At 51.4% G+C, this 27539-nt stretch overlaps 2 protein-coding genes across 3 annotated transcripts; one reads left to right on the forward strand and one right to left on the reverse strand.

Moving 5' to 3' along the window:
* Positions 1-362: 362 nt before the first annotated feature.
* Positions 363-3993, reverse strand: dusp1 (dual specificity phosphatase 1). The gene is made up of 4 exons (XM_056439207.1): positions 2969-3993; positions 1852-1985; positions 1553-1772; positions 363-1177 (listed from the first exon to the last, which is right to left on the reverse strand). Exons 1-4 carry the CDS (start codon positions 3372-3374, stop codon positions 840-842), a joined length of 1098 nt encoding a protein of 365 aa, XP_056295182.1. The 5' UTR covers positions 3375-3993; the 3' UTR covers positions 363-839.
* Positions 3994-9388: 5395 nt separating this feature from the next.
* On the forward strand, positions 9389-27465 carry ergic1 (endoplasmic reticulum-golgi intermediate compartment 1). Of its 2 annotated transcripts, XM_056439208.1 has the most exons (10): positions 9389-9495; positions 15558-15619; positions 23123-23195; positions 23310-23404; positions 24663-24787; positions 24899-25003; positions 25066-25126; positions 25223-25323; positions 25650-25772; positions 26183-27465. In XM_056439208.1, the coding sequence occupies exons 1-10, from the start codon at positions 9476-9478 to the stop codon at positions 26288-26290; spliced, it is 873 nt and encodes a 290-aa protein (XP_056295183.1). In that variant the 5' UTR covers positions 9389-9475; the 3' UTR covers positions 26291-27465. The 2 variants fall into 2 exon arrangements, with proteins under 2 accessions (XP_056295183.1, XP_056295184.1); XM_056439209.1 differs by lacking the exon at positions 25650-25772.
* The last annotated feature ends 74 nt before the right edge of the window (positions 27466-27539 follow it).

Consider the following 27539-nt stretch of genomic DNA (forward strand, 5'->3'; position numbering starts at 1 on the left):
GGGGACCGAACCCAAACCCAGGGTCCACTTATTCTATCAACTTTTACTGAACATGAAAGTGTTGAGATGAACTCGGCGTGTTTCTAGAAACATGAGAACATGTTCAGTCGGTCAGAGTTTGGGTCCGACGACATGAGCCGAGACGACCTCGTTGTATATAAAAATATATTATTATATACATATATATACACACAGTCTCTACATTTAGTCATTAGTTAGTATTTTTGACTTTTGGTATAGTTATGAGACGTTGTGAAGATGAAGCTGTTCATGTGTCAATGGAGGTGCATTGTGGGCCGTGTGGAGGGTGGAGGTGCATTGTGGGCCCTGTGGAGGTGCATTGTGGGTCGTGGACAGCTGAGCACAAAGTCAGATGAGATTTATTAAACGTATAAAAACATAAATCCAACAAACAGATGATAGAGAAATATATATTACTTTAATAAATACACGTCAGCAGGTTTGGTTCTGCTGCGGGACACGAGGTAGTTAGGGGGACACGGAGTCCTGAGAGGAGGAGCTACACCTCCTCTAGCCCTCCTCCTCCTCCGTTGATTATCAAAAGCTTTACAAATGAAAACTATTCACTCGTTCTATTGAATAAAGAATATTCAGATCGTTTCACTTCCTCTGGAGGAACAACGACTTCCTGTTGGCTTCACATTGAGGTCTGGTGGTCTCCTGTAGACCTGATGGGGCACAACCTACAGAGGTAGGCCAGCAGGGTCAGATGAACTGACCCCAGCCCCATTCTGTCCAGTATCACAATGAACTGGATGACAGCCAGGCCCGCGTTGGGCGGGGGTCTCGGTGGAGCCCCTTGTGAGTCAGTCTGGTCCTCAGCAGCTGGGGGAGGTGGTGATGGGGCTGTGGAGGAACGAGAGCTGGCCGGCGGCGGAGGAGTGGGCCGGGATGGAGGCGGGGAAGTGGAAGGCGGAGCCTCCGGCCTGCGAGGAGCAGCTGGCCGCGGCCAGGAGCTGCGACTCGAAGCGCAGCAGCTGCCCCATGAAGCTGAAGTTGGGGGAGATGATGCTGCGGCGCTGCTTCACAAACTCAAAGGCCTCGTCCAGCTTCACGCGGTTGGTCCGCATGAGGTAGGCCAGGCAGATGGTGGCGGAGCGCGAGATGCCGGCCTGGCAGTGCACCAACACCCGGCCGGCGCCGTTCCTCACGGAGTCTGAGGAGAGGGGGAGGAAGAGGAAGAGGTTAGGAGAGGAAACAGAGGCGGCCGCAGGAAGGAAACACAAAAGGGCCTGCAACACTTTGAGATGGCGTTTGTTTCAGCAGCTCATTAAGACACAGAGGAGGGGGGGGCCGGCCCCCTGCTGGGGGTATTGATCTGGGAGGCCGAGGGAGGAGAGATCTCCTTTTGTTCAGGAGGAACAAAGAGCGGCGTGGAGGAGCGTTCAGGGCCCCCAAGGGGCCGCCATGACGTCACCGCCTTTATGCGCCTGGCCAGCTGGTCGCTCGGTTTTGGAGGGAACTTTTAAAGATTTAAATCCAGCAGTCCAAGAGTGAAGTGAAGGAAGGGGGGGGGGCCTGAAGGACTCACCGATGAACTCGATGGCCTCGTTGAACCAGCAGCTGATGTCGGCCTTGTGGTCGTCCTCCACCGGGATGCTCTTGTACAGGAAGGAGTCCTCGAAGTGGTTGGGGCAGTGGGCCGACACGTTGATCAGCGCCGTGATGCCCAGCAGGTCCAGCATGTCCTTCCTGGAGGCGTGGAACGCACTGCCCAGGTAAAGGAACGGCAAGATCTCCACCGGACCCCCCTACAGGCACAGCGAGGAACAGCAGTCAGGAAGTGAGGAGCAACAAGAGTGGGACCTACATCTCATTCAGGATGCTGACCTGGTCATACAACGGGGCGCTGCATGGACTACAGCGGGGGTCTGCACTCCCAGGGGGGCCGGAGCTCAGACTGAGCCCTGCTGGGGGGGCGGTGCAGGTCTCGGGGAACTCGCTGGAGAACGCCTCAAAGCCGCCTGAGAGGAAACATTCAATAAGACCTCAGAGGATCCAGTCTGAGCTGGTTACTCCTCCAGCTGCTGAGGCCCTCTGGGGGGGTCCTGTGTGTGTCCTCCTGTGTGTGCGTGTGTGTGTGTGTGTGTGTCCTCCTGTGTGTGTGTGTGTGTGTCCTCCTGTGTGTGTGTGTGTTTCAAGTTTTTATTGTCACATCCCCTTTTATACAAGTATAATCGGTTCGTGAAATTCTTATGTGCAAAACACCCGACAGCAGTAGCAGACTAAAAAAAGAATGAGAATAAACTATATAATATCCACACACAAAAAAAGAAAGTATTAACAATATATATATAAAACAATGTAATAGAATATACACTTTTTTGAGACAATATATATATATATATAAAACAATGTAATAAAATATACACTTTTTTGAGACAATATATATATATATAAAACAATGTAATAAAATATACACCATGGCCATAGATATTCACAGAATATGTTCTGGTGTGTAGTGTTAATGAGGGTCTCAGTCCTTGTTCAGCAGCCTGATGGCCTGACTGAAGAAGCTGTGTGTGTGTGTCCTCAGGCTGTGTGTGTGTCCTCAGGCTGTGTGTGTCCTCAGGCTGTGTGTGTGTGTCCTCAGGCTGTGTGTGTGTCCTCAGGCTGTGTGCGTGTCCTCAGTGTGTGTGTCCTCAGGCTGTGTGTGTGTCCTCCTGTGTGTGTGTCCTCCTGTGTGTGTCCTCCTGTGTGTGTCCTCCTGTGTGTGTCCTCCTGTGTGTGTGTGTCCTCCTGTGTGTGTGTCCTCCTGTGTGTGTGTCCTCCTGTGTGTGTCCTCCTGTGTGTGTCCTCCTGTGTGTGTGTGTGTGTCCTCCTGTGTGTGTGTCCTCAGGCTGTGTGCGTGTCCTCAGTGTGTGTGTGTGTGTCCTCCTGTGTGTGTCCTCCAGTGTGTGTGTGTCCTCCTGTGTGTGTGTGTGTGTGTGTGTGTGTGTGTCCGTACCCTGGAGGATGAAGACCCGGGCTCCGCAGGGCTCCCGGCACAGCGCCGCCACCGCCAGCTGCAGGGTCCCGTCCTTCTTGGCCTGGCTGAGGTCCAGACTGCGCTCGTCCAGCAGCACCACGGACGGGTACTGTCCGGCCCGCAGCCGGGCCCGGGTGTCCTCGTTGGGCACGATGTGCTCCAGGCCCAGCCCGCCGCGCGCCCTGCGCCGCACGATGGAGCTGAAGCGCACGTTGGTGGAGCCGGAGATGTGCGCCGCGTTGAAGGCCAGGAAGGAGCGGCAGTCCAGCAGCAGGCAGCCCGGCGCGCAGCCCAGCTGGCCCCGCAGGGCCGCGCGGGCCATGGGGGGGGCCTCCAGGAGCACCATGGCGGGGCGGCGGCTCAGATACCACAGGTCCAGATGCATACAGCGGGTCCGTGCGAGAGAGAGAGAGTCCTGTGTTCCGGTGAGTGGATAAACCGTCTGGACTCTCCGCCGGTCCTCTGGATCCAGCTCTCTGTGATCCGGTTCTCTGGTGTCCGGTCCTCTGGTATCCGGTTCTCTGTGATCCAGCTCTCTGTGATCCGGTTCTCTGGTATCCGGTTCTCTGTGATCCGGTTCTCTGTGATCCGGTTCTCTGGTGTCCGGTCCTCTGGTTCTTCTTATTTAAAGTTCGGTGGCCTGAGCAGCGCTTATATACGGCTGGTGCTCGTGAATGAGACGCACTGACGTCAGGAGGACCGCCTCCTGGCTTCCTGCCAGCTCCGCTGACGTCATTACCCTCCCCCCCCCCCTCCCCCTCCTGAGCGCGGTGGAGCGGGACCAGGCTCGTGCACACGCCGGACATTTCTGTACGTGCGGACTGCACGTACGCGGGCACGCGCAGTAAAGTTTGACCTATTTGAGTTGTTATGTGATCTTTTCTAACTTTTAGAGTTTTTATCTTTTCTAACTTTACTTTTTACGTTTTACTTTTTACTGTTTACTTTCCCCACTGACCCTCATGAACACATTGATTTGATTGATGTTATCTTTTATGTTGACTGTTGATTGTTTTTGATTGTTGTTGTTTTGTTCGTCTAATGTAAACACACCAGCCAACAAGTCACATGATCCATATGTCAACACTTATTATGATTCTGATTTCAGAGTGTTTACCTTCTATAACTTGTAGAGTGTTTACCTTCTATAACTTGTAGAGTGTTTACCTTCTATAACTTGTAGAGTGTTTACCTTCTATAACTTGTAGAGTGTTTATCTTCTTTAACTTGTAGAGTGTTTATCTTCTATAACTTGTAGAGTGTTTACCTTCTATAACTTGTAGTGTTTATCTTCTATAACTTGTAGAGTGTTTATCTTCTATAACTTGTAGAGTGTTTACCTTCTATAACTTGTAGAGTGTTTATCTTCTATAACTTGTAGTGTTTACCTTCTATAACTTGTAGAGTGTTTACCTTCTATAACTTGTAGAGTGTTTATCTTCTATAACTTGTAGAGTGTTTACCTTCTATAACTTGTAGAGTGTTTACCTTCTATAACTTGTAGAGTGTTTACCTTCTATAACTTGTAGTGTTTATCTTCTATAACTTGTAGAGTGTTTACCTTCTATAACTTGTAGTGTTTATCTTCTATAACTTGTAGAGTGTTTACCTTCTATAACTTGTAGAGTGTTTATCTTCTATAACTTGTAGAGTGTTTACCTTCTATAACTTGTAGAGTGTTTATCTTCTATAACTTGTAGAGTGTTTACCTTCTATAACTTGTAGAGTGTTTATCTTCTATAACTTGTAGAGTGTTTACCTTCTATAACTTGTAGTGTGTTTACCTTCTATAACTTGTAGAGTGTTTACCTTCTATAACTTGTAGAGTGTTTATCTTCTATAACTTGTAGAGTGTTTACCTTCTATAACTTGTAGTGTTTACCTTCTATAACTTGTAGAGTGTTTATCTTCTATAACTTGTAGAGTGTTTACCTTCTATAACTTGTAGAGTGTTTATCTTCTATAACTTGTAGAGTGTTTATCTTCTATAACTTGTAGAGTGTTTATTTTCTATAACTTGTAGAGTGTTTATATTCTATAACTTATAGAGTGTTTATCTTCTATAACTTGTAGAGTGTTTACCTTCTATAACTTGTAGAGTGTTTATCTTCTATAACTTGTAGAGTGTTTATCTTCTATAACTTGTAGAGTGTTTATTTTCTATAACTTGTAGAGTGTTTATATTCTATAACTTATAGAGTGTTTATCTTCTATAACTTGTAGTTTTGATCTTAACTGCTGCATAACGTGTCTTTGTATCAGCAAATAAGGAATTTCCTAAATTTTCCATGATGTTCGTGTTTAATTAGATTTCTATTTTGCCTCTTCAGCTGAGAGTTGACAAATAACCAGATAATAAGTAAATATATGCCATGGGGGCCATAAAAGTTTATTCTTTGTTTTTATTAGTCAGAGGTACATAGTGTTCAATGCCCCGAGAGCAAAGGCGAACCATAAAAGTTAATCACTGTATAGAAATCTGAAGTCCAGTAAATTTCCACATGCTGTGAAACAAAAGACGAGTCCACCAAGAACACAGCAGGGAGACCCAGTCTCTCCTTCAGCGGGGACCTGAACACAACACCAAAGAGTCCACCAAGAACACAGCAGGGAGACCCGGTCCCTCCTTCAGCGGGGACCTGAACACAACACCAAAGAGTCCACCAAGAACACAGCAGGGAGACCCGGTCCCTCCTTCAGCGGGGACCTGAACACAACACCAAAGAGTCCACCAAGAACACAGCAGGGAGACCCGGTCCCTCCTTCAGCGGGGACCTGAACACAACACCAAGATGATCCGCAGGCTGGGAACCCCTTGTGCTCTGCTGGTGACTCACAGGGAACACGTGGCCCACCAGAACCACAGGAAGAGGTTTGAAACACGACGGGAATGTTGTGAAATACATGTTCCCCACTTCAAGAGAGAGAGAGAGAGAGATAGGTGTATATATATACATACATATATATATACGCATATATATATATATACGTATATATATATATGTATGTATATATGTATGTATGTATACAAACCTAACCAATCACAACCCTCTCCAGCCGTTGAACCTCACGCTCCAGGGCGATGAGTCACCTGTGTGTCTGGAATGTGACTGCACACAGGAGGCGGGTTGAACTCTGAAGACAGTCGGTACACTTTGTCCTCAAGGTGAGTAAGAAGACACCTGCTGAAGGTGAGCCATGAAGCAGCTCACCGGCCCGCTGAGGGGACGTCCATGTGTTCCCTGTGTGGCCATGATACCCACATCACCGGGGTAGAAACCAAAACACTCATGTAACTGATGACACATCCTCAGCCTGTGGGCGGGGCTGAGTTGTCTCTGTTGTGGATTCCCATGATGAAGCGTGTAACCAGCGTTACAGAAAGGGAAGTGAACAGAGGCCACGAGGCGCTTCCTGTGGCGCGGCCTCGCTGGCTCCGGCTTACTGTCATCAACCCTCCAGGTAACGCTGAGCCATCAGTGGGGAAGCACAGGGCCTGTCCATATTCCACGATCCAGACCTCCATGATCCATCAGGCAGATGAAGGTAGAGAGGAGCAGTGGGCGGAGTCTCAACAGGGCCATGGCATCAGACCCAGCCGGGTCCGATGGCCCTATGAGACGTGAAGTCACAAGGACTCAGGGGAGGAAGCAGAGTTAGTAATGTTCAACAGAGAGATGAAAATGCATCCATCCAATGAAATCACACGCAAAAATTAACTTTCCAATCTCACTCAACTTATTAAAGTCTAAAGTTCTCGTTACCTTTTTGCACAAACATCTCTTCTCTCTTTTATTATTGTTTTATGGACATGGTCCGACACAAAAAATGTAATAAAACTGAAAACAGCTCAGTATAGTCACAGCAAAGAACAAACAAAGAATTGGTCATGAATATGCTGTGACTATACTGAGCTGTTTTGGATGGATGGATGGATGGATATATACTTTATTAATCCCCAAGGGGAAATTTGTCGTGACAGTAGCAGCAACACACAAGAATAAAAACAAAACACAAAATATAAGAAACAGGGATGAAAGATATAGAAGTATACAAGTAAAATAAAAGTAAAATACAAAACAAAATATATATGTAAATATACAACACACATGCATACACAACACACAACAACACTGACAAATCAAATACAAAAATATTAAATATAGACAGAGTGCAAAAAGCAAAGTGTGTGTATGAGTGCAGAGCAAATGAAATGAAATGTGTGTGTATGTGTGTAGTGCAAACAAATGAGATGTGTGAAGTGCAGATCAACATAGTGTAAGTATTCAGTTATTGTTGTAGTTATTGCACTAGGATCTGGCAAGAGGTGATCTGTTGTAGAGCCTCATAGCCGTCGGCAGGAATGTTCTCCTGTATCTGTCCTTGTGGCAGCGGAGCGTGAGGAGACGTTTGGAGAAAGTCCTCCTCTGTCCCTGGAGGAGGTGGTGGAGAGGGTGGTCCGGGTGGTCCGGGTGGTCCGGGTTGTCCAATATGGACAGCAGTTTCTTCAACGTCCTCCTCTCCACCACCTGTTCCAGGTGCTCCAGCTGGCAGCCGATGATGGAGCCAGCCTTCCTAACCAGTTTGTTAAGACGGCTGGTGTCACCGGCTCCGATGCTGCTCCCCCAGCAGACAATGGCAAAGTGCAGCACACTGGCCACAACCGACTGGTAGAATAACTCCAGCATCTTGCTGCACACGTTGAAGGATCAAGCTTCCTCAGAAAAGAGTCGACTCATCCCTTCTTGTACACAGCGTTGATGTTGGCCTTCCAGTTCAGTCGGCTGTCGATGGAGACGCCCAGGTACTGGTCCTCCTCCACCAGGTACTGGTCCTCCTCCATCAGGTACTGGTCCTCCTCCACCAGGTACTGGTCCTCCTCCACCAGGTACTGGTCCTCCTCCATCAGGTACTGGTCCTCCTCCACCAGGTACTGGTCCTCCTCCATCAGGTACTGGTCCTCCTCCACCATGTACTGGTCCTCCTCCACCATGTACTGGTCCTCCGCCACCAGGTACTGGTCCTCCTCCACCAGGTACTGGTCCTCCTCCACCATGTCCACGTCCACTCCCAGGACACTCAGAGGTGGAGGAGCTCTTCCTCCTGAAGTCCACCACCATCTCTCTGGTCTTGGCCACGTTCAGCCGCAGGTGGTTCTCATCGGCCCACTTTACAAAGTCACTCACCACTGCCCTGTACTCCTCCTCCCGTCCATCCCTAATACACCCGACCACTGCAGAGTCATCAGAGTACTTCTGCAGATGGCATGACTCCGTGTTGTACTGGAAGTCACTGGTGTACAGGGTGAAGAGGAAGGGAGACAGAACAGTTCCCTGTGGGGCTCCAGCATCACTGACCCCCGTTCAGCACACGGCCCATTCTGACAAACTGTGGCCTGTGAGGTCATCAGTGATCCAGGAGATGGTGGACGCGTCCACACCGACCACCCGCAGCTTCTCACTCAGCAGCAGTGGCTGGATGGTGTTAAATGCACTGGAGAAGTCAAAGAAAGTGACTCTCACAGAGACACCGGTTCCCTCCAGGTGCCACTGAGCTCGTTGCAGCAGGTAGATGATGGCGTCGTCCACTCCCACATGAGGCTGGGAAGCAGATTGCAGAGGGTCCAGCGACGATTTCACCTGCGGCCGGAGGTGGGCCAAGACCAGCCTCTCCAGCACCTTCATCACATGGGAGGTGAGGGCGACCGGTCGGTAGTCGTTGAGGCCAGATGGTGTTGACTTCTTTGGGACAGGGACCAGGCACGACGTCTTCCACAGCACCGGGACCTCCCCCAGCCTCAGGCTGAGGTTGAAGAGGCGCTGCAGGACACCAGACAGCTGGGTGGCACAGGTCTTTAGGACCCTAGGGCTGATGCCATCAGGACCTTCAGGACAATTTTTCTTTTTTATATACATATATGAATACATATATAAATATATATGTGTATATATATATACAATATATATATAGATATACATATTACCTATGTGTATCTATATTTATCATGTATATATGTGTATAAATATATATATATATATTTATATATTATTATATATATATTTATATATATTACCTATGTGTGTGTATATATATCATGTATATATGTGTATATATGTGTATTTATATATTAATTAATTTATATGTGTATATATATACATATATATGGATATATATATATATTTATATATATAGGTAATTCAAATAGTAAAACAATCTCAATTATTAAACCTTTAAAAAGTATTTGCTTCTATTATACTGTTTTTAATAGTAGATAGATTTAAACCAACGTGTATTAACACGAGCCATAAAACTGATTACAAAAACAAAACGTTGCAACAGGAAGTAGAATCAACGCGAACCGGAAGTATATTTCAGCCAATCGGCTTCTGCAAAGCGTACTAAGCTGACGTCAGCCCGGTACCGATGAACAACCGGTGGCGGTGAGCAGAGTGAGCCCGTCGCGTGACCGTCTACCGAGCCGACATCATGCCTTTCGATGTGAGGAGGTGAGTACGGAGCTCCCGGTGGTTCCGGTGCGGCGGGCCGGTGGCGGCGGGCGGTGAGCGGCGGGTGAATGACCGGTAGAGTCCCGGTTGTCTCGGTGGGGGTTCAGCATGAATGGACTACTTTGTGGCGCGGGGCGCAGAGTTTGTGTTGCAGCCGGCGGAGTGATGCTCTGGTTCCCGTCTGCGCATGTGCAGACGACGTCATCCTACTAGAGTAGTCTGGGTGGGTTTCATTCATGCAGCTCATCAAGGAAACAGGCGTGACGGCCTCCCCTCAGCGCCACTACCAACATCCACCACCAGGGTGACACTCAGATTCATGAGCCACCAAAACACACGACAAACACCCAGAATGCACCTGACCAGAAGCTGTCACACCTACAGGCAGGTGAAGCTGTCAATGGCGCTCTCCCTTATAGGACCAATGGCGCTCTCCCTTATAGGACCAATGGCGCTCTCCCTTATAGGACCAATGGCGCTCTCCCTTATAGGACCAATGGCGCTCCCTTATAGGACCAATGGAGCGCTCCCTTATAGGACCAATGGAGCGCTCCCTTATAGGACCAATGGTGCGCTCCCTTATAGGACCAATGGAGCGCTCCCTTATAGGACCAATGGCGCTCTCCCTTATAGGACCAATGGAGCGCTCCCTTATAGGACCAATGGAGCGCTCCCTTATAGGACCAATGGTGCGCTCCCTTATAGGACCAATGGAGCGCTCCTTATAGGACCAATGGCGCTCCCTTATAGGACCAATGGGCGCTCCCTTATAGGACCAATGGGCGCTCCTTATAGGACCAATGGGCGCTCCTTATAGGACCAATGGCGCTCTCCCTTATAGGACCAATGGAGCGCTCCCTTATAGGACCAATGGAGCGCTCCCTTATAGGACCAATGGAGCGCTCCCTTATAGGACCAATGGTGCGCTCCCTTATAGGACCAATGGAGCGCTCCCTTATAGGACCAATGGGCCTCCCTTATAGGACCAATGGGCGCTCCTTATAGGACCAATGGGCTCTCCCTTATAGGACCAATGGGCTCTCCTTATAGGACCAATGGGCGCTCCCTTATAGGACCAATGGGCGCTCCCTTATAGGACCAATGGCGCTCTCCCTTATAGGACCAATGGAGCGCTCCCTTATAGGACCAATGGCGCTCTCCCTTATAGGACCAATGGCGCTCTCTCTTATAGGACCAATGGAGCGCTCCCTTATAGGACCAATGGCGCTCTCCCTTATAGGACCACTGCTCCTTAATAACTAAGGATGGGTTAAATGCAGAGAACTAATTTCCCCTTGGGGATTAATAAAAGTGTATATTTATTTATATTTATAGGACCAATGGAGCGCTCCCTTATAGGACCAATGGAGCGCTCCCTTATAGGACCAATGGCGCTCTCCCTTATAGGACCAATGGAGCGCTCCCTTATAGGACCAATGGCGCTCTCCCTTATAGGACTAATGGAGCGCTCCCTTATAGGACCAATGGAGCGCTCCCTTATAGGACCAATGGCGCTCTCCCTTATAGGACTAATGGAGCGCTCCCTTCTGAAAGGACCAATGAGCAGTGAGGTCACTATGAGGTGCATGATGTCTGAGGGTTGTGTCATGGGGTCATCATGTGGTCACTACAGTAGTGCCTGATGTATGAGGTCATCATCGGGTCACTACAGTAGTGCATGATGTAGGGTTCATCATGTGGTCACTACAGTAGTGCCTGATGTATGAGGTCATCATCGGGTCACTACAGTAGTGCATGATGTATGAGGGCATCATGAGGTCACTACAGTAGTGCCTGATGTATGAGGTCATCATCGGGTCACTACAGTAGTGCATGATGTATGAGGGCATCATGAGGTCATCATGGGGTCACTACAGTAGTGCCTGATGTATGAGGTCATCATGGGGTCACTACAGTAGTGCCTGATGTATGAGGTCATCATGGGGTCACTACAGTAGTGCCTGATGTATGAGGGCATCATGGGGTCACTACAGTAGTGCATGATGTATGAGGGCATCATGAGGTCACTACAGTAGTGCATGATGTATGAGGTCATCATCGGGTCACTACAGTAGTGCATGATGTATGAGGTCATCATGGGGTCACTACAGTAGTGCATGATGTATGAGGGCATCATGAGGTCACTACAGTAGTGCATGATGTCTGAGGGTTGTGTCATGGGGTCATCATGTGGTCACTACAGTAGTGCCTGATGTATGAGGGCATCATGGGGTCACTACAGTAGTGCATGATGTATGAGGGCATCATGAGGTCACTACAGTAGTGCATGATGTATGAGGTCATCATCGGGTCACTACAGTAGTGCATGATGTATGAGGGCATCATGAGGTCATCATGGGGTCACTACAGTAGTGCCTGATGTATGGGGTCATCATGGGGTCACTACAGTAGTGCCTGATGTATGAGGTCATCATGGGGTCACTACAGTAGTGCATGATGTATGAGGGCATCATGAGGTCATCATGGGGTCACTACAGTAGTGCCTGATGTATGAGGTCATCATGGGGTCACTACAGTAGTGCCTGATGTATGAGGTCATCATGGGGTCACTACAGTAGTGCATGATGTATGAGGGCATCATGAGGTCACTACAGTAGTGCATGATGTATGAGGTCATCATGGGGTCACTACAGTAGTGCCTGATGTATGAGGTCATCATGAGGTCATCATGTGGTCACTACAGTAGTGCCTGATGTATGAGGTCATCATGAGGTCACTACAGTAGTGCATGATGTATGAGGTCATCATGAGGTCATCATGTGGTCACTACAGTAGTGCCTGATGTATGAGGTCATCATGAGGTCACTACAGTAGTGCATGATGTATGAGGTCATCATGAGGTCATCATGTGGTCACTACAGTAGTGCCTGATGTATGAGGTCATCATGGGGTCACTACAGTAGTGCATGATGTATGAGGTCATCATGGGGTCATCATGTGGTCACTACAGTAGTGCCTGATGTATGAGGTCATCATGAGGTCACTACAGTAGTGCATGATGTATGAGGTCATCATGAGGTCATCATGTGGTCACTACAGTAGTGCCTGATGTATGAGGTCATCATGGGGTCACTACAGTAGTGCATGATGTATGAGGTCATCATGTGGTCACTACAGTAGTGCCTGATGTATGAGGTCATCATGGGGTCACTACAGTAGTGCATGATGTATGAGGTCATCATGGGGTCACTACAGTAGTGCATGATGTATGAGGGCATCATGAGGTCATCATGAGGTCACTACAGTAGTGCATGATGTATGAGGTCATCATGGGGTCACTACAGTAGTGCCTGATGTATGAGGTCATCATGGGGTCATCATGAGGTCACTACAGTAGTGCATGATGTATGAGGTCATCATGGGGTCACTACAGTAGTGCATGATGTATGAGGGCATCATGAGGTCATCATGAGGTCACTACAGTAGTGCATGATGTATGAGGTCATCATGGGGTCACTACAGTAGTGCATGATGTATGAGGTCATCATGGGGTCACTACAGTAGTGCATGATGTATGAGGGCATCATGAGGTCATCATGAGGTCACTACAGTAGTGCATGATGTATGAGGTCATCATGGGGTCACTACAGTAGTGCATGATGTATGAGGTCATCATCTTTAAAATGTAGTAAACATATTAGTTTAAAACATAATTTCCTTCCATAAAGCAACCATCTTAAAAAAACAACACCTGACTATCATCAACAGAGTTTTGTTCACGTCCGCTCTGACCAGGCTTCCTCTGATGAACACGAGTTCTGACCAACACTGAGACTGAAGACTCTAAGGCTGACATGGTGACACTCAATAACCTGGAGCTGGATCTTGTGGCTCTGGAATGTTTCTCCTGAGCAGAATAGATGAAGGTTATATTAACACTGATGCGCTGAGTGACTAAAAGGCTTTGATTGACTCAGACAGGTGTGTCTGTGTTTACCTGAAGCTGTCATGTGTTTAACTAGGTCATGACTTCAGTAACCGGACATGTCTTGTAGTTCAGAGGTTTGACTGACGGGGGCTGAAGCCTCCTCGAGGCCTCCAGCGCTCTGAAGTTGAAGAACCTTCATCACAAACATCCGCTCTGCTTCTGCTCGTCACCACGTGAACCGGGATGAACTCGTGACTCATGAGAGGCGTCGGCTGAGCGGTGTCAACACAGCGCTGCAGGGACAGCATGTCCTCACCAGCAACACAGGAGGAGGTGTGTTCACTGTCATCCAGGAAATTACAAACACCAGGACCCGAACCTCAAGAGTAGCATCACAGTAGCATCAGAGTAGCATCACAGTAGCATCAGAGTAGTATAACAGTAGCATCAGAGTAGCATCACAGTAGCATCAGAGTAGTATAACAGTAGCATCACATTAGCATCAGAGTAGTATAACAGTAGCATCAGAGTAGCATCACAGTAGCATCAGAGTAGTATAACAGTAGCATCACATTAGCATCAGAGTAGTATCACAGTAGCATCAGAGTAGCATCATAGTAGTATAACAGTAGTATAACAGTAGCATCAGAGTAGCATCACATTAGCATCAGAGTAGCATCACAGTAGCATCAGAGTAGCATCACAGTAGCATCACATTAGCATCAGAGTAGTATCAGAGTAGCATCATAGTAGTATAACAGTAGTATAACAGTAGCATCAGAGTAGAATCACATTAGCATCAGAGTAGCATCACATTAGCATCAGAGTAGCATCACAGTAGCATCACAGTAGCATCAGAGTAGCATCACATTAGCATCAGAGTAGCATCACATTAGCATCAGAGTAGTATAACAGTAGCATCAGAGTAGCATCACAGTAGCATCAGAGTAGTATAACAGTAGCATCACAGTAGCATCAGAGTAGCATAACAGTAGCATCAGAGTAGCATCAGTATTCATGAAAGAGTGAAACATGGAGTATTCCATGACCGTGAATAGTTGATGCCTTTCAGTCATTTTAAAGTGGTCCACTCTTCCAACACGGTGATGTCGTAATGTCCTTCAGGTGTAATTCAGAGTCTGACCAGACGGGGAACAGATGTACAGTTACATCCTTCTGACACTATTTTTAAAGTCTCCAGCTCACGTTGCAAAGGGCCGGACGATGAGATTGAGTTTCCTCGCTCGTATTCAGATATAGCATCGACGGCTAAAAATAAGTGTGTGTGACCCCGGAGTTCACCACTAGGGCTGAAGGAGCACGGCGACGTGTAGATGTCACACACGGTGTGTGTGTCTGGTGAACTCAGTGTCTCACCTTAAGGTTTCATTTCCTCACCAAACCGGAGCACTGTGGAGTCCAAACAGAGTTGCCATGGCAACGGGGGTCACATGTTCGCTTCACAGGTGAGCATGTGTGAATAATGTCCGACGCGTGGACATCAACAAAGCTACAGACCCTCAGGAGGTCAGGAGGTCAGCTCTGTGTCTGGGTGGAGACGATGCGAGGAAGGAGCCCTTCCCTCTGGAAGTTACTCTGAGCCTCCCTGAAGCCCGCCCGCCCCCCCTCCCTGAAGCCCTCCCCCCCTCCCTGAAGCCCCCTCCAGGGGTCTGAGCGGCAGACCAAAACAAAGGAGTGACGAGAAGCTCTCCCTCCCACTTCCTGCCAGAAACGCAAACAGATGTGAATGAAGAGAGAGGGAGACAAGAGAAGAAAGAAAGAGAGGGAGGAAGGAAGAGAGGGAGAGGGAGAGGAAGAGGGTGGGGTCGGTCAACGATGATGAAGTTTGGGGTAAAGAATGTTTCACTGCCCAAAAAGGACATGCGCAAGAACACACACATACACACACACACACACTTCCTCCTTCGCTTCTGATTCACACACATTGGTGTGAAAATGTCCAGTTAAAGGTTTAATTTTCATTCTGGCTCAGAACTACAGTGTGTGTGTGTTACCCCGTACAGTGTGTGTGTGTGTGTGTGTGGACCTGTGTATGATGGCGGTGGTCCAGAGCTAACATTCCACCACTCTTTCGTAATTTCACGTCTTTCTGGGTACAGAGTGTTCTTCTCTTCTCAGTGCGTCGTGTTTACTCTCTCTCTCTCTCACACAGATTTGATATCTACAGGAAAGTTCCCAAAGATCTCACCCAGCCCACGTACACGGGAGCCTTCAGTGAGTAGTCCTGCACCACATGATGAGCTCCTCTTGAACCACTGGTCCTCATGGGGATGTAGGGTCAACCACTGGTCCTCATGGGGATGTAGGGTCAACCACTGGTCCTCATGGGGATGTAGGGTCAACCACTGGTCCTCAGGGGGATGTAGGGTCAACCACTGGTCCTCAGGGGGATGTAGGGTCAACCACTGGTCCTCAGGGGGATGTAGGGTCAACCACTGGTCCTCAGGGGGATGTAGGGTAAACCACTGGTCCTCATGGGGATGTAGGGTCAACCACTGGTCATCAGGGGGATGTAGGGTCAACCACTGGTCCTCAGGGGGATGTAGGGTCAACCACTGGTCCTCAGGGGGATGTAGGGTCAACCACTGGTCCTCAGGGGGATGTAGGGTCAACCACTGGTCCTCAGGGGGATGTAGGGTAAACCACTGGTCCTCATGGGGATGTAGGGTCAACCACTGGTCCTCATGGGGATGTAGGGTCAACCACTGGTCCTCATGGGGATGTAGGGTCAACCACTGGTCCTCAGGGGTATGTCGGGTCAACCACTGGTCCTCAGGGGGATGTAGGGTCAACCACTGGTCCTCAGGGGGATGTAGGGTCAACCACTGGTCCTCAAGGGGATGTAGGGTCAACCACTGGTCCTCATGGGGATGTAGGGTCAACCACTGGTCCTCAGGGGGATGTAGGGTCAACCACTGGTCCTCAGGGGGATGTAGGGTCAACCACTGGTCCTCATGGGGATGTAGGGTCAACCACTGGTCCTCAGGGGGATGTAGGGTCAACCATTGGTCCTCATGGGGATGTAGGGTCAACCACTGGTCCTCAGGGGGATGTAGGGTCAACCACTGGTCCTCATGGGGATGTAGGGTCAACCACTGGTCCTCAGGGGGATGTAGGGTCAACCACTGGTCCTCAGGGGGATGTAGGGTCAACCACTGGTCCTCATGGGGATGTAGGGTCAACCACTGGTCCTCAGGGGGATGTAGGGTCAACCACTGGTCCTCATGGGGATGTAGGGTCAACCACTGGTCCTCAGGGGGATGTAGGGTCAACCACTGGTCCTCATGGGGATGTAGGGTCAACCACTGGTCCTCAGGGGGATGTAGGGTCAACCACTGGTCCTCAGGGGGATGTAGGGTCAACCACTGGTCCTCAGGGGGATGTAGGGTCAACCACTCGTCCTCATGGGGATGTAGGGTCAACCACTGGTCCTCAGGGGGATGTAGGGTCAACCACTGGTCCTCAGGGGGATGTAGGGTCAACCACTGGTCCTCATGGGAATGTAGGGTCAACCACTGGTCCTCAGGGGGATGTAGGGTCAACCACTGGTCCTCATGGGGATGTAGGGTCAACCACTGGTCCTCAGGAGGATGTAGGGTCAACCACTGGTCATCAGGGGGATGTAGGGTCAACCACTGGTCATCATGGGGATGTAGGGTCAACCACTGGTCCTCATGGGGATGTAGGGTCAACCACTGGTCCTCAGGGGGATGTAGGGTCAACCACTGGTCCTCAGGGGGATGTAGGGTCAACCACTGGTCCTCAGGGTATGTCGGGACACCCACTGGTCCTCAGGGGGATGTAGGGTCAACCACTGGTCCTCAGGGGGATGTAGGGTCAACCACTGGTCCTCATGGGGATGTAGGGTCAACCATTGGTCCTCAGGGGGATGTAGGGTCAACCACTGGTCCTCAGGGGATGCAGGGTCAACCACTGGTCCTCATGGGGATGTAGGGTCAACCACTGGTCCTCAGGGGATGTAGGGTCAACCACTGGTCCTCAGGGGATGTAGGGTCAACCACTGGTCCTCATGGGGATGTAGGGTCAACCACTGGTCCTCAGGGGGATGTAGGGTCAACCACTGGTCCTCATGGGGATGTAGGGTCAACCACTGGTCCTCAGGGGGATGTAGGGTCAACCACTGGTCCTCATGGGGATGTAGGGTCAACCACTGGTCCTCAGGGGGATGTAGGGTCAACCACTGGTCCTCAGGGTGATGTAGGGTCAACCACTGGTCCTCATGGGGATGTAGGGTCAACCACTGGTCCTCAGGGTGATGTAGGGTCAACCACTGGTCCTCATGGGGATGTAGGGTCAACCACTGGTCCTCAGGGTGATGTAGGGTCAACCACTGGTCCACAGGGGGATGTAGGGTCAACCACTGGTCCTCAGGGGGATGTAGGGTCAACCACTGGTCCTCATGGGGATGTAGGGTCAACCACTGGTCCTCAGGGGGATGTAGGGTCAACCACTGGTCCTCAGGGGGATGTAGGGTCAACCACTGGTCCTCATGGGGATGTAGGGTCAACCACTGGTCCTCAGGGGGATGTAGGGTCAACCACTGGTCCTCATGGGGATGTAGGGTCAACCACTGGTCCTCATGGGGATGTAGGGTCAACCACTGGTCCTCAGGGGGATGTAGGGTCAACCACTGGTCCTCAGAGGGATGTAGGGTCAACCACTGGTCCTCAGGGGGATGTAGGGTCAACCACTCGTCCTCATGGGGATGTAGGGTCAACCACTGGTCCTCAGGGGGATGTAGGGTCAACCACTGGTCCTCAGGGGGATGTAGGGTCAACCACTGGTCCTCAGGGGGATGTAGGGTCAACCACTCGTCCTCAGGGGGATGTAGGGTCAACCACTGGTCCTCAGGGGGATGTAGGGTCAACCACTGGTCCTCAGGGGGATGTAGGGTCAACCACTGGTCCTCATGGGGATGTAGGGTCAACCACTGGTCCTCAGGGGGCTGTAGGGTCAACCACTGGTCCTCAGGGGGCTGTAGGGTCAACCACTGGTCCTCAGGGGGATGTAGGGTCAACCACTGGTCCTCATGGGGATGTAGGGTCAACCACTGGTCCTCATGGGGATGTAGGGTCAACCACTGGTCCTCAGGGGGATGTCGGGTCAACCACTGGTCCTCATGGGGATGTAGGGTCAACCACTGGTCCTCATGGGGATGTAGGGTCAACCACTGGTCCTCATGGTGATGTAGGGTCAACCACTGGTCCTCAGGAGGATGTAGGGTCAACCACTGGTCATCATGGGGATGTAGGGTCAACCACTGGTCCTCATGGGGATGTAGGGTCAACCACTGGTCCTCAGGGGGATGTAGGGTCAACCACTGGTCCTCAAGGGGATGTAGGGTCAACCACTGGTCCTCATGGGGATGTAGGGTCAACCACTGGTCCTCAGGGGGATGTAGGGTCAACCACTGGTCCTCAGGGGGATGTAGGGTCAACCACTGGTCCTCAGGGGGATGTAGGGTCAACCACTGGTCCTCAGGGGGATGTAGGGTCAACCACTGGTCCTCATGGGGATGTAGGGTCAACCACTGGTCCTCAGGGGGATGTAGGGTCAACCATTGGTCCTCATGGGGATGTAGGGTCAACCACTGGTCCTCAGGGGGATGTAGGGTCAACCACTGGTCCTCATGGGGATGTAGGGTCAACCACTGGTCCTCAGGGGGATGTAGGGTCAACCACTGGTCCTCAGGGGGATGTAGGGTCAACCACTGGTCCTCATGGGGATGTAGGGTCAACCACTGGTCCTCAGGGGGATGTAGGGTCAACCACTGGTCCTCATGGGGATGTAGGGTCAACCACTGGTCCTCAGGGGGATGTAGGGTCAACCACTGGTCCTCAGGGGATGTAGGGTCAACCACTGGTCCTCAGGTGGATGTAGGGTCAACCACTGGTCCTCAGGGGGATGTAGGGTCAACCACTGGTCCTCAGGGGGATGTAGGGTCAACCACTCGTCCTCATGGGGATGTAGGGTCAACCACTGGTCCTCAGGGGGATGTAGGGTCAACCACTGGTCCTCAGGGGGATGTAGGGTCAACCACTGGTCCTCATGGGAATGTAGGGTCAACCACTGGTCCTCAGGGGGATGTAGGGTCAACCACTGGTCCTCATGGGGATGTAGGGTCAACCACTGGTCCTCAGGAGGATGTAGGGTCAACCACTGGTCATCAGGGGGATGTAGGGTCAACCACTGGTCATCATGGGGATGTAGGGTCAACCACTGGTCCTCATGGGGATGTAGGGTCAACCACTGGTCCTCAGGGGGATGTAGGGTCAACCACTGGTCCTCAGGGGGATGTAGGGTCAACCACTGGTCCTCAGGGGTATGTCGGGTCAACCACTGGTCCTCAGGGGGATGTAGGGTCAACCACTGGTCCTCAGGGGGATGTAGGGTCAACCACTGGTCCTCATGGGGATGTAGGGTCAACCATTGGTCCTCAGGGGGATGTAGGGTCAACCACTGGTCCTCAGGGGGATGTAGGGTCAACCACTGGTCCTCATGGGGATGTAGGGTCAACCACTGGTCCTCAGGGGGATGTAGGGTCAACCACTGGTCCTCAGGGGGATGTAGGGTCAACCACTGGTCCTCATGGGGATGTAGGGTCAACCACTGGTCCTCAGGGGGATGTAGGGTCAACCACTGGTCCTCATGGGGATGTAGGGTCAACCACTGGTCCTCAGGGGGATGTAGGGTCAACCACTGGTCCTCATGGGGATGTAGGGTCAACCACTGGTCCTCAGGGGGATGTAGGGTCAACCACTGGTCCTCAGGGTGATGTAGGGTCAACCACTGGTCCTCATGGGGATGTAGGGTCAACCACTGGTCCTCAGGGTGATGTAGGGTCAACCACTGGTCCTCATGGGGATGTAGGGTCAACCACTGGTCCTCAGGGGGATGTAGGGTCAACCACTGGTCCTCAGGGGGATGTAGGGTCAACCACTGGTCCTCATGGGGATGTAGGGTCAACCACTGGTCCTCAGGGGTATGTCGGGTCAACCACTGGTCCTCAGGGGGATGTAGGGTCAACCACTGGTCCACAGGGGGATGTAGGGTCAACCACTGGTCCTCAGGGGGATGTAGGGTCAACCACTGGTCCTCATGGGGATGTAGGGTCAACCACTGGTCCTCAGGGGGATGTAGGGTCAACCACTGGTCCTCAGGGGGATGTAGGGTCAACCACTGGTCCTCATGGGGATGTAGGGTCAACCACTGGTCCTCAGGGGGATGTAGGGTCAACCACTGGTCCTCATGGGGATGTAGGGTCAACCACTGGTCCTCAGGGGGATGTAGGGTCAACCACTGGTCCTCATGGGGATGTAGGGTCAACCACTGGTCCTCAGGGGATGTAGGGTCAACCACTGGTCCTCAGAGGGATGTAGGGTCAACCACTGGTCCTCAGGGGGATGTAGGGTCAACCACTCGTCCTCATGGGGATGTAGGGTCAACCACTGGTCCTCAGGGGGATGTAGGGTCAACCACTGGTCCTCAGGAGGATGTAGGGTCAACCACTGGTCCTCAGGGGGATGTAGGGTCAACCACTCGTCCTCAGGGGGATGTAGGGTCAACCACTGGTCCTCAGGGGGATGTAGGGTCAACCACTGGTCCTCAGGGGGATGTAGGGTCAACCACTGGTCCTCATGGGGATGTAGGGTCAACCACTGGTCCTCAGGGGGCTGTAGGGTCAACCACTGGTCCTCAGGGGGCTGTAGGGTCAACCACTGGTCCTCAGGGGGATGTAGGGTCAACCACTGGTCCTCATGGGGATGTAGGGTCAACCACTGGTCCTCATGGGGATGTAGGGTCAACCACTGGTCCTCAGGGGGATGTCGGGTCAACCACTGGTCCTCATGGGGATGTAGGGTCAACCACTGGTCCTCATGGGGATGTAGGGTCAACCACTGGTCCTCATGGTGATGTAGGGTCAACCACTGGTCCTCAGGAGGATGTAGGGTCAACCACTGGTCATCATGGGGATGTAGGGTCAACCACTGGTCCTCATGGGGATGTAGGGTCAACCACTGGTCCTCAGGGGGATGTAGGGTCAACCACTGGTCCTCATGGGGATGTAGGGTCAACCACTGGTCCTCAGGGGGATGTAGGGTCAACCACTGGTCCTCAGGGGGATGTAGGGTCAACCACTGGTCCTCATGGGGATGTAGGGTCAACCACTGGTCCTCATGGGGATGTAGTACACAGACAGTACACGATAGTACACGGTAGTACCTGCTGTAGACTCCATGTAGGAATGTTGATGTCACCTGAGGTCACGAGTCGTGCTGCGTCATCAGGATGAACGTTGGGTAATCAAGAAGTATTGATTACTCACTGAGGTCAACAGCTGATGACTCATCGAGGAGGATTGGTCGTTCCTCTGAGAGCTGATGACCAGAACCAACCGATGAGCGATGAGCAGCGCTGTATGTGATGAATTATAAACAGTTATGAATGTGTTATAAATGTGTTTTAAACGAGTTATAAACACTTTCCTGGCTGACGGAGGAGAGAATGGGCTAAAGATACACAGGAGGAAAGGGATGGAAGTCCTTCCTGTTCAACGCCCTTCCTGTCTCCACCACAGGGTCTGAGGGTCTGGTTGTTTTAGGGCCACATTCCCTCTTAAGGTAACGTTCTTCACGGCGTTCCCTCTGTAGCTGTGGTTTCCAGAGCGTTCCAGGACCTACTGAATATTTTCCGGTCTGGTTCACAAGCTTTCTGTTGGAAGAAGAGCCCTCTTCATCAGCGACTGGAGGCCTGAAGCTCTCGTCTTCATCGGGTTAGCGTGGAGCTGGTCTTTGGTGATCCACCTCCAGGGTTCCTCCTGTGAGCGATGCGTCACAGTGACACTCCCCGTGAGCCATTATGCAACCAGCCAGGAGGTCACGTGACCAGCTCCATGGAGACGGTTGCCACGTGAACACGCCTCACCAGCTGGGCGCCGCGAGCTCGTCGCACCGGATCGGTGACTCCACATTCCTCCTGGTCGCCTGGCGGCGTGTCGGGTCAGCTGACACAGGAAGTGAACCGGCAGCTGCTGGTCCTCCTTGAGGAGCTGCTGGTGCTCCCTGCGCCTCCCTGAGGAGCTGCTGGTCCTCCCTGCGTCTCCCTGAGGAGCTGCTGGTCCTCCTTGAGGAGCTGCTGGTCCTCCCTGCGTCTCCCTGAGGAGCTGCTGGTCCTCCCTGAGGAGCTGCTGGTCCTCCCTGCGTCTCCTTGAGGAGCTGCTGGTCCTCCTTGAGGAGCTGCTGGTCCTCCCTGCGTCTCCCTGAGGAGCTGCTGGTCCTCCCTGAGGAGCTGCTGGTCCTCCCTGCGTCTCCTTGAGGAGCTGCTGGTCCTCCTTGAGGAGCTGCTGGTCCTCCCTGAGGAGCTGCTGGTCCTCCCTGCGTCTCCCTGAGGAGCTGCTGGTCCTCCTTGAGGAGCTGCCGGTCCTCCCTGCGTCTCCCTGAGGAGCTGCTGGTCCTCCTTGAGGAGCTGCTGGTCCTCCCTGCGTCTCCCTGAGGAGCTGCTGGTCCTCCCTGCGTCTCCCTGAGGAGCTGCTGGTCCTCCTTGAGGAGCTGCTGGTCCTCCTTGAGGAGCTGCTGGTCCTCCTTGAGGAGCTGCTGGTCCTCCCTGCGTCTCCCTGAGGAGCTGCTCCTCCCTTGTTAAGTTTAATGTGAGATAAAAGTCGTTGAGCGAGATCCATTCTGACTTTCTCCTCCTCAGTTTCCATCCTCTGCTGCTTCTTCATCCTCTTCCTCTTCCTGTCTGAGCTGACGGGCTTCATCGCCACAGAGCTGTAGGTATCTGGACATGTGGCCAGCGTGTGTTGCTCATGGGCTCAGGGCAGTGTGTTGCTCATGGGCTCAGGGCAGTGTGTGGTCTGTAACTCCAGCCTGTCCTCTGTCCTCAGAGTCAATGAGCTGTATGTGGACGACCCCGATAAAGACAGTGGAGGGAAGATAGAAGTGAGTTTAAACATCAGTTTGCCACACTTACACTGTGATTGTGAGTATTCCATAATATACACCACATTACACCACGTACACCACCCTACATCACCGCTCTGCTCTCCTGGGTGTTTTGATGCTTTATCTGACGGCGCTAAATACAAAGATGAATGATTCCCGAGAGACTCACGAGGAAGTAAAGCTCCGTGCTGCCTCCGCCCCCAGGCCTCTAGGCCTCAGAGTCCTCTCTGCCCTGTAGAGGAGGTGGAGCTCCGCCTCCAGGCCTCAGAGTCCTCTCTGCCCTGTAGAGGAGGAGGGGCTCCGCCTCCAGGCCTCAGAGTCCTCTCTGCCCTGTAGAGGAGGAGGGGCTCCACCTCCAGGCCTCAGAGTCCTCTCTGCCCTGTAGAGGAGGAGGGGCTCTGCCTCCAGGCCTCAGAGTCCTCTGCCCTGTAGAGGAGGAGGGGCTCTGCCTCCAGGCCTCAGAGTCCTCTCTGTCCTGTAGAGGAGGAGGGGCTCCGCCTCCAGGCCTCAGAGTCCTCTCTGCCCTGTAGAGGAGGAGGGGCTCCGCCTCCAGGCCTCAGAGTCCTCTCTGTCCTGTAGAGGAGGAGGGGCTCCGCCTCCAGGCCTCAGAGTCCTCTCTGCCCTGTAGAGGAGGAGGGGCTCCGCCTCCAGGCCTCAGAGTCCTCTCTGCCCTGTAGAGGAGGAGGGGCTCTGCCTCCAGGCCTCAGAGTCCTCTCTGCCCTGTAGAGGAGGAGGAGCTCCGCCTCCGGGTCTCTTCGTGACTCTGAGCTCCGCCATGTGGAGCTGTGTGAGGTCTGTTGGTGCAGCATCTAAAGTCTCCTGAGCTCCACTGGTCCCACCACTCGGCAGCTGGGAGGACTGGAACGCTTCCCGAGTTAATGTCCACGTCTTTGATGTTCTTCATGAGCACTCAGAGGATCATGGAACAGCTGCTGCAGGTCTTTGTGACTTCATGGCTAAGCTGCTTGTAATAACCCAAAATAACTTTATAACAGGTTTTACACACGGGGTTTATCTGCTTGTTTGTTGACATGTATTCATGTTGTTGGTGAGAACTTTGAACTTCAGTGTTTATAGTTTTTTAATCTGATTTAAATCAAAGTTCAAGATTATTTTCCAAAATTGCGAAAGAAACAGAAATTTGTTATAAATCAGAAATAATGAATTAATCATAGAAAAACTAAATGTTAGTTTTAACAAATGATTAAAGACAATTAAGAGATGATTCTATTGTTTGAATAATTAAAAGTAGAACGAGCGTGGAACCGTACATCTCTCCATCTCTGTCTCCTCAGTGGTGGGTCTGGACATCCAGGACGAGATGGGTCGCCATGAGGTCGGTCACATCGACAACTCCATGAAGATCCCTGTGAACCAGGGAGAGGGCTGTCGCTTTGAGGGAGAGTTCACCATCAACAAGGTCACACACACACTGTATGAGCTCTACACGGCTGGTCTGCATGGAGGGCCAGTCGGTTTCTGACTCTGTGTGTGTGTGTGTGTGTGTGTGTGTGTGTGTGTGTGTGCGCAGGTACCAGGGAACTTCCACGTGTCGACGCACAGCGCCACAGCTCAGCCCCAGAGTCCGGACATGACCCACCACATCCACAAGTTGTCCTTTGGAGAGAAGCTGCAGGTGGGCACCGTCTCCGTGGTAACGGGTCACCTGCAGGCTGACCGTCTGCTCTTGTCACGCAGGTGCAGAAGATACAAGGAGCCTTCAACGCGCTGGGAGGGGCTGACCGGCTGTCCTCTAACGGTACGTAGGGCCTCACCGCGGGGGGCCGGACCCCCTGTGGAGCCCCAGGACTCCAGGGGCCCGGTGTTCTTGTCTCACGTGGCCCTTGTGTTGCAGCGCTGGCCTCACACGACTACATCCTGAAGATCGTCCCCACGGTGTATGAAGACCTGTCGGGCAAGCAGCGGTTCTCCTACCAGTACACGGTGGCCAACAAGGTGCCCCCCCCCCCCGTGGTGTTGTCCGTGTTGCGTTGAGCGCTCACCCAGAAGTGACCGCTCCCCTCGGGAGGCTGAAGTCAACAAACCATAAACGCTGTTCGGGGAACTGAGCGACGTCGTTGAGATGAATTCACTGACCTCACAACACATTGTAGGATGACATCATCACCGGGAGCGAGCCAGGATTCATTTCCAATGAATCGTTGATTACGCTGCGGTGACTCGATCTGAAAGGTGTCCTGAGATGAGGATGAAACCAGGGAGGCTCTCGGTTGTCATGGTGACGCGTGTGATTAATGAGATGTCGACCTGTGACCTCGCAGGAGTACGTGGCCTACAGCCACACGGGCAGAATCATCCCGGCCATCTGGTTCCGATACGACCTGAGTCCGATCACAGTGAAGTACACGGAGCGGAGGCAGCCGGTGTACCGCTTCATCACCACGGTGAGCGCTCTCCACGGGGGGTCAGAGGTCAGCGTGAGCCATCGCCACGCACTCGGCTCGTTGTTCTGGTGCACGGCTGATGAGGGACGTCTGTCGTCACCATGACGACGCAGACGGTTGTCTTAGCTTAGCACAGAAAGGAAAAGAGCGTCGACCAGTTAAAAAACAAAAAAAGTAATTGTTTTTTATTCCGAACAAAGAACCAGTAACTCCGCCTCCTGAATTCTTCTCTCTTGCTCCGCCTCCTCTCTTGACCTCTGGGTGGAGACCTCGCTTCCTGCTCTCGGGTGCGGCTGGCGGTGGTTACTCGCTTTGAGTTGTTTAGATCTCTCCTGACTGGGTGGGACTGAGCAGAGTGCTGAGTCATGGTTCACGCTGCACAGCTGATCACCACTTCCTGTTTCCTGTAGATCTGCGCCATCGTCGGCGGGACGTTCACAGTGGCAGGAATCATCGACTCGTGTATCTTCACGGCTTCAGAGGCCTGGAAGAAGATCCAGATCGGGAAGATGTCCTGAGGACTCCTGCATCCTATTTATGATCCAGTGGATCCACTGGATCCTCCTGGAGCTTCGTTCAAGGCTCTGGATCCACTGCAGGCTGAGCTCCTCTCAGGCTGGACATCACAGGGACTCTGGCCCCTCTGCTCTTCAGGAACTCTGTTTCTGACTCTGTGCTCTTCAGGAACTCTTTGTTTCTGACTCTGTGCTCTTCAGGAACTCTTTGTTTCTAACTCTGTGCTCTTCAGGAACTCTTTGTTTCTGACTCTCTGCTCTTCAGGAACTCTTTGTTTCTGACTCTGTGCTCTTCAGGAACTCTTTGTTTCTGACTCTGTGCTCTTCAGGAACTCTTTGTTTCTGACTCTCTGCTCTTCAGGAACTCTTTGTTTCTGACTCTGTGCTCTTCAGGAACTCTTTGTTTCTGACTCTCTGCTCTTCAGGAACTCTTTGTTTCTGACTCTGTGCTCTTCAGGAACTCTTTGTTTCTGACTCTGTGCTCTTCAGGAACTCTTTGTTTCTGACTCTCTGCTCTTCAGGAACTCTTTGTTTCTGACTCTGTGCTCTTCAGGAACTCTTTGTTTCTGTGGAGATGAGTTCTGTGTATTTAAAGTCTACCTGATTCTCTTTGTTCATCTCCTCATCGTGACTCTCAGTCCGGTCCCGGACCTGCAGACCGGTCCCGGACCTGCAGACCTGTGTTCAATGCCACTGGCTCTAAACTACCTGTACACTGTTTATGAATTATCATTTGAAGGAAGTTTAAAGTGTTTCTGTCTCACAGTATTTTGAATCCTGTGACTTCCTATGTTCTCCTTCTCCGGTGTTCACTGCATGTGCCTCTCCCTCCATCACTGTCTCTCTCTCTCTCTCTCCCTCCCTCTCATGATTACTTTGTAAATTCACTTTTTAAGAGATTTTTGATAAATACAGGGATCATTGATTATTTTTCAGTCCATTTGAGACAAGTCATGAATGCTGTTTGATGACATATTTTATTTTACCATCCTTTTGAATTATTGTAAGAGAAGCGTCTGTTAGTCTCTAAGATTGATTTAGTTTGTTTGACACGTACAGGAACTCATGGAGTGGGAAGTTGTACATTGTAATGAGGATTTGGTTTTGTAAGAACTTGGCTCCGCCCCCTGGTGGCTCCGCCTCCTGTCACGTTCCCTCCAGTAAAGCTGCAGAGAAGCCGTGATGAGTCCTCGTGTTGATTGGTTGGAGGTCCTCAGGTTTCGGGTCAGTACTGTCTGTCGTCTTCACGCTT

Source organism: Pseudoliparis swirei, chromosome 19, assembly GCF_029220125.1.
Source record: "Pseudoliparis swirei isolate HS2019 ecotype Mariana Trench chromosome 19, NWPU_hadal_v1, whole genome shotgun sequence".
Classification (NCBI taxonomy): Eukaryota; Metazoa; Chordata; class Actinopteri; order Perciformes; family Liparidae; genus Pseudoliparis; species Pseudoliparis swirei.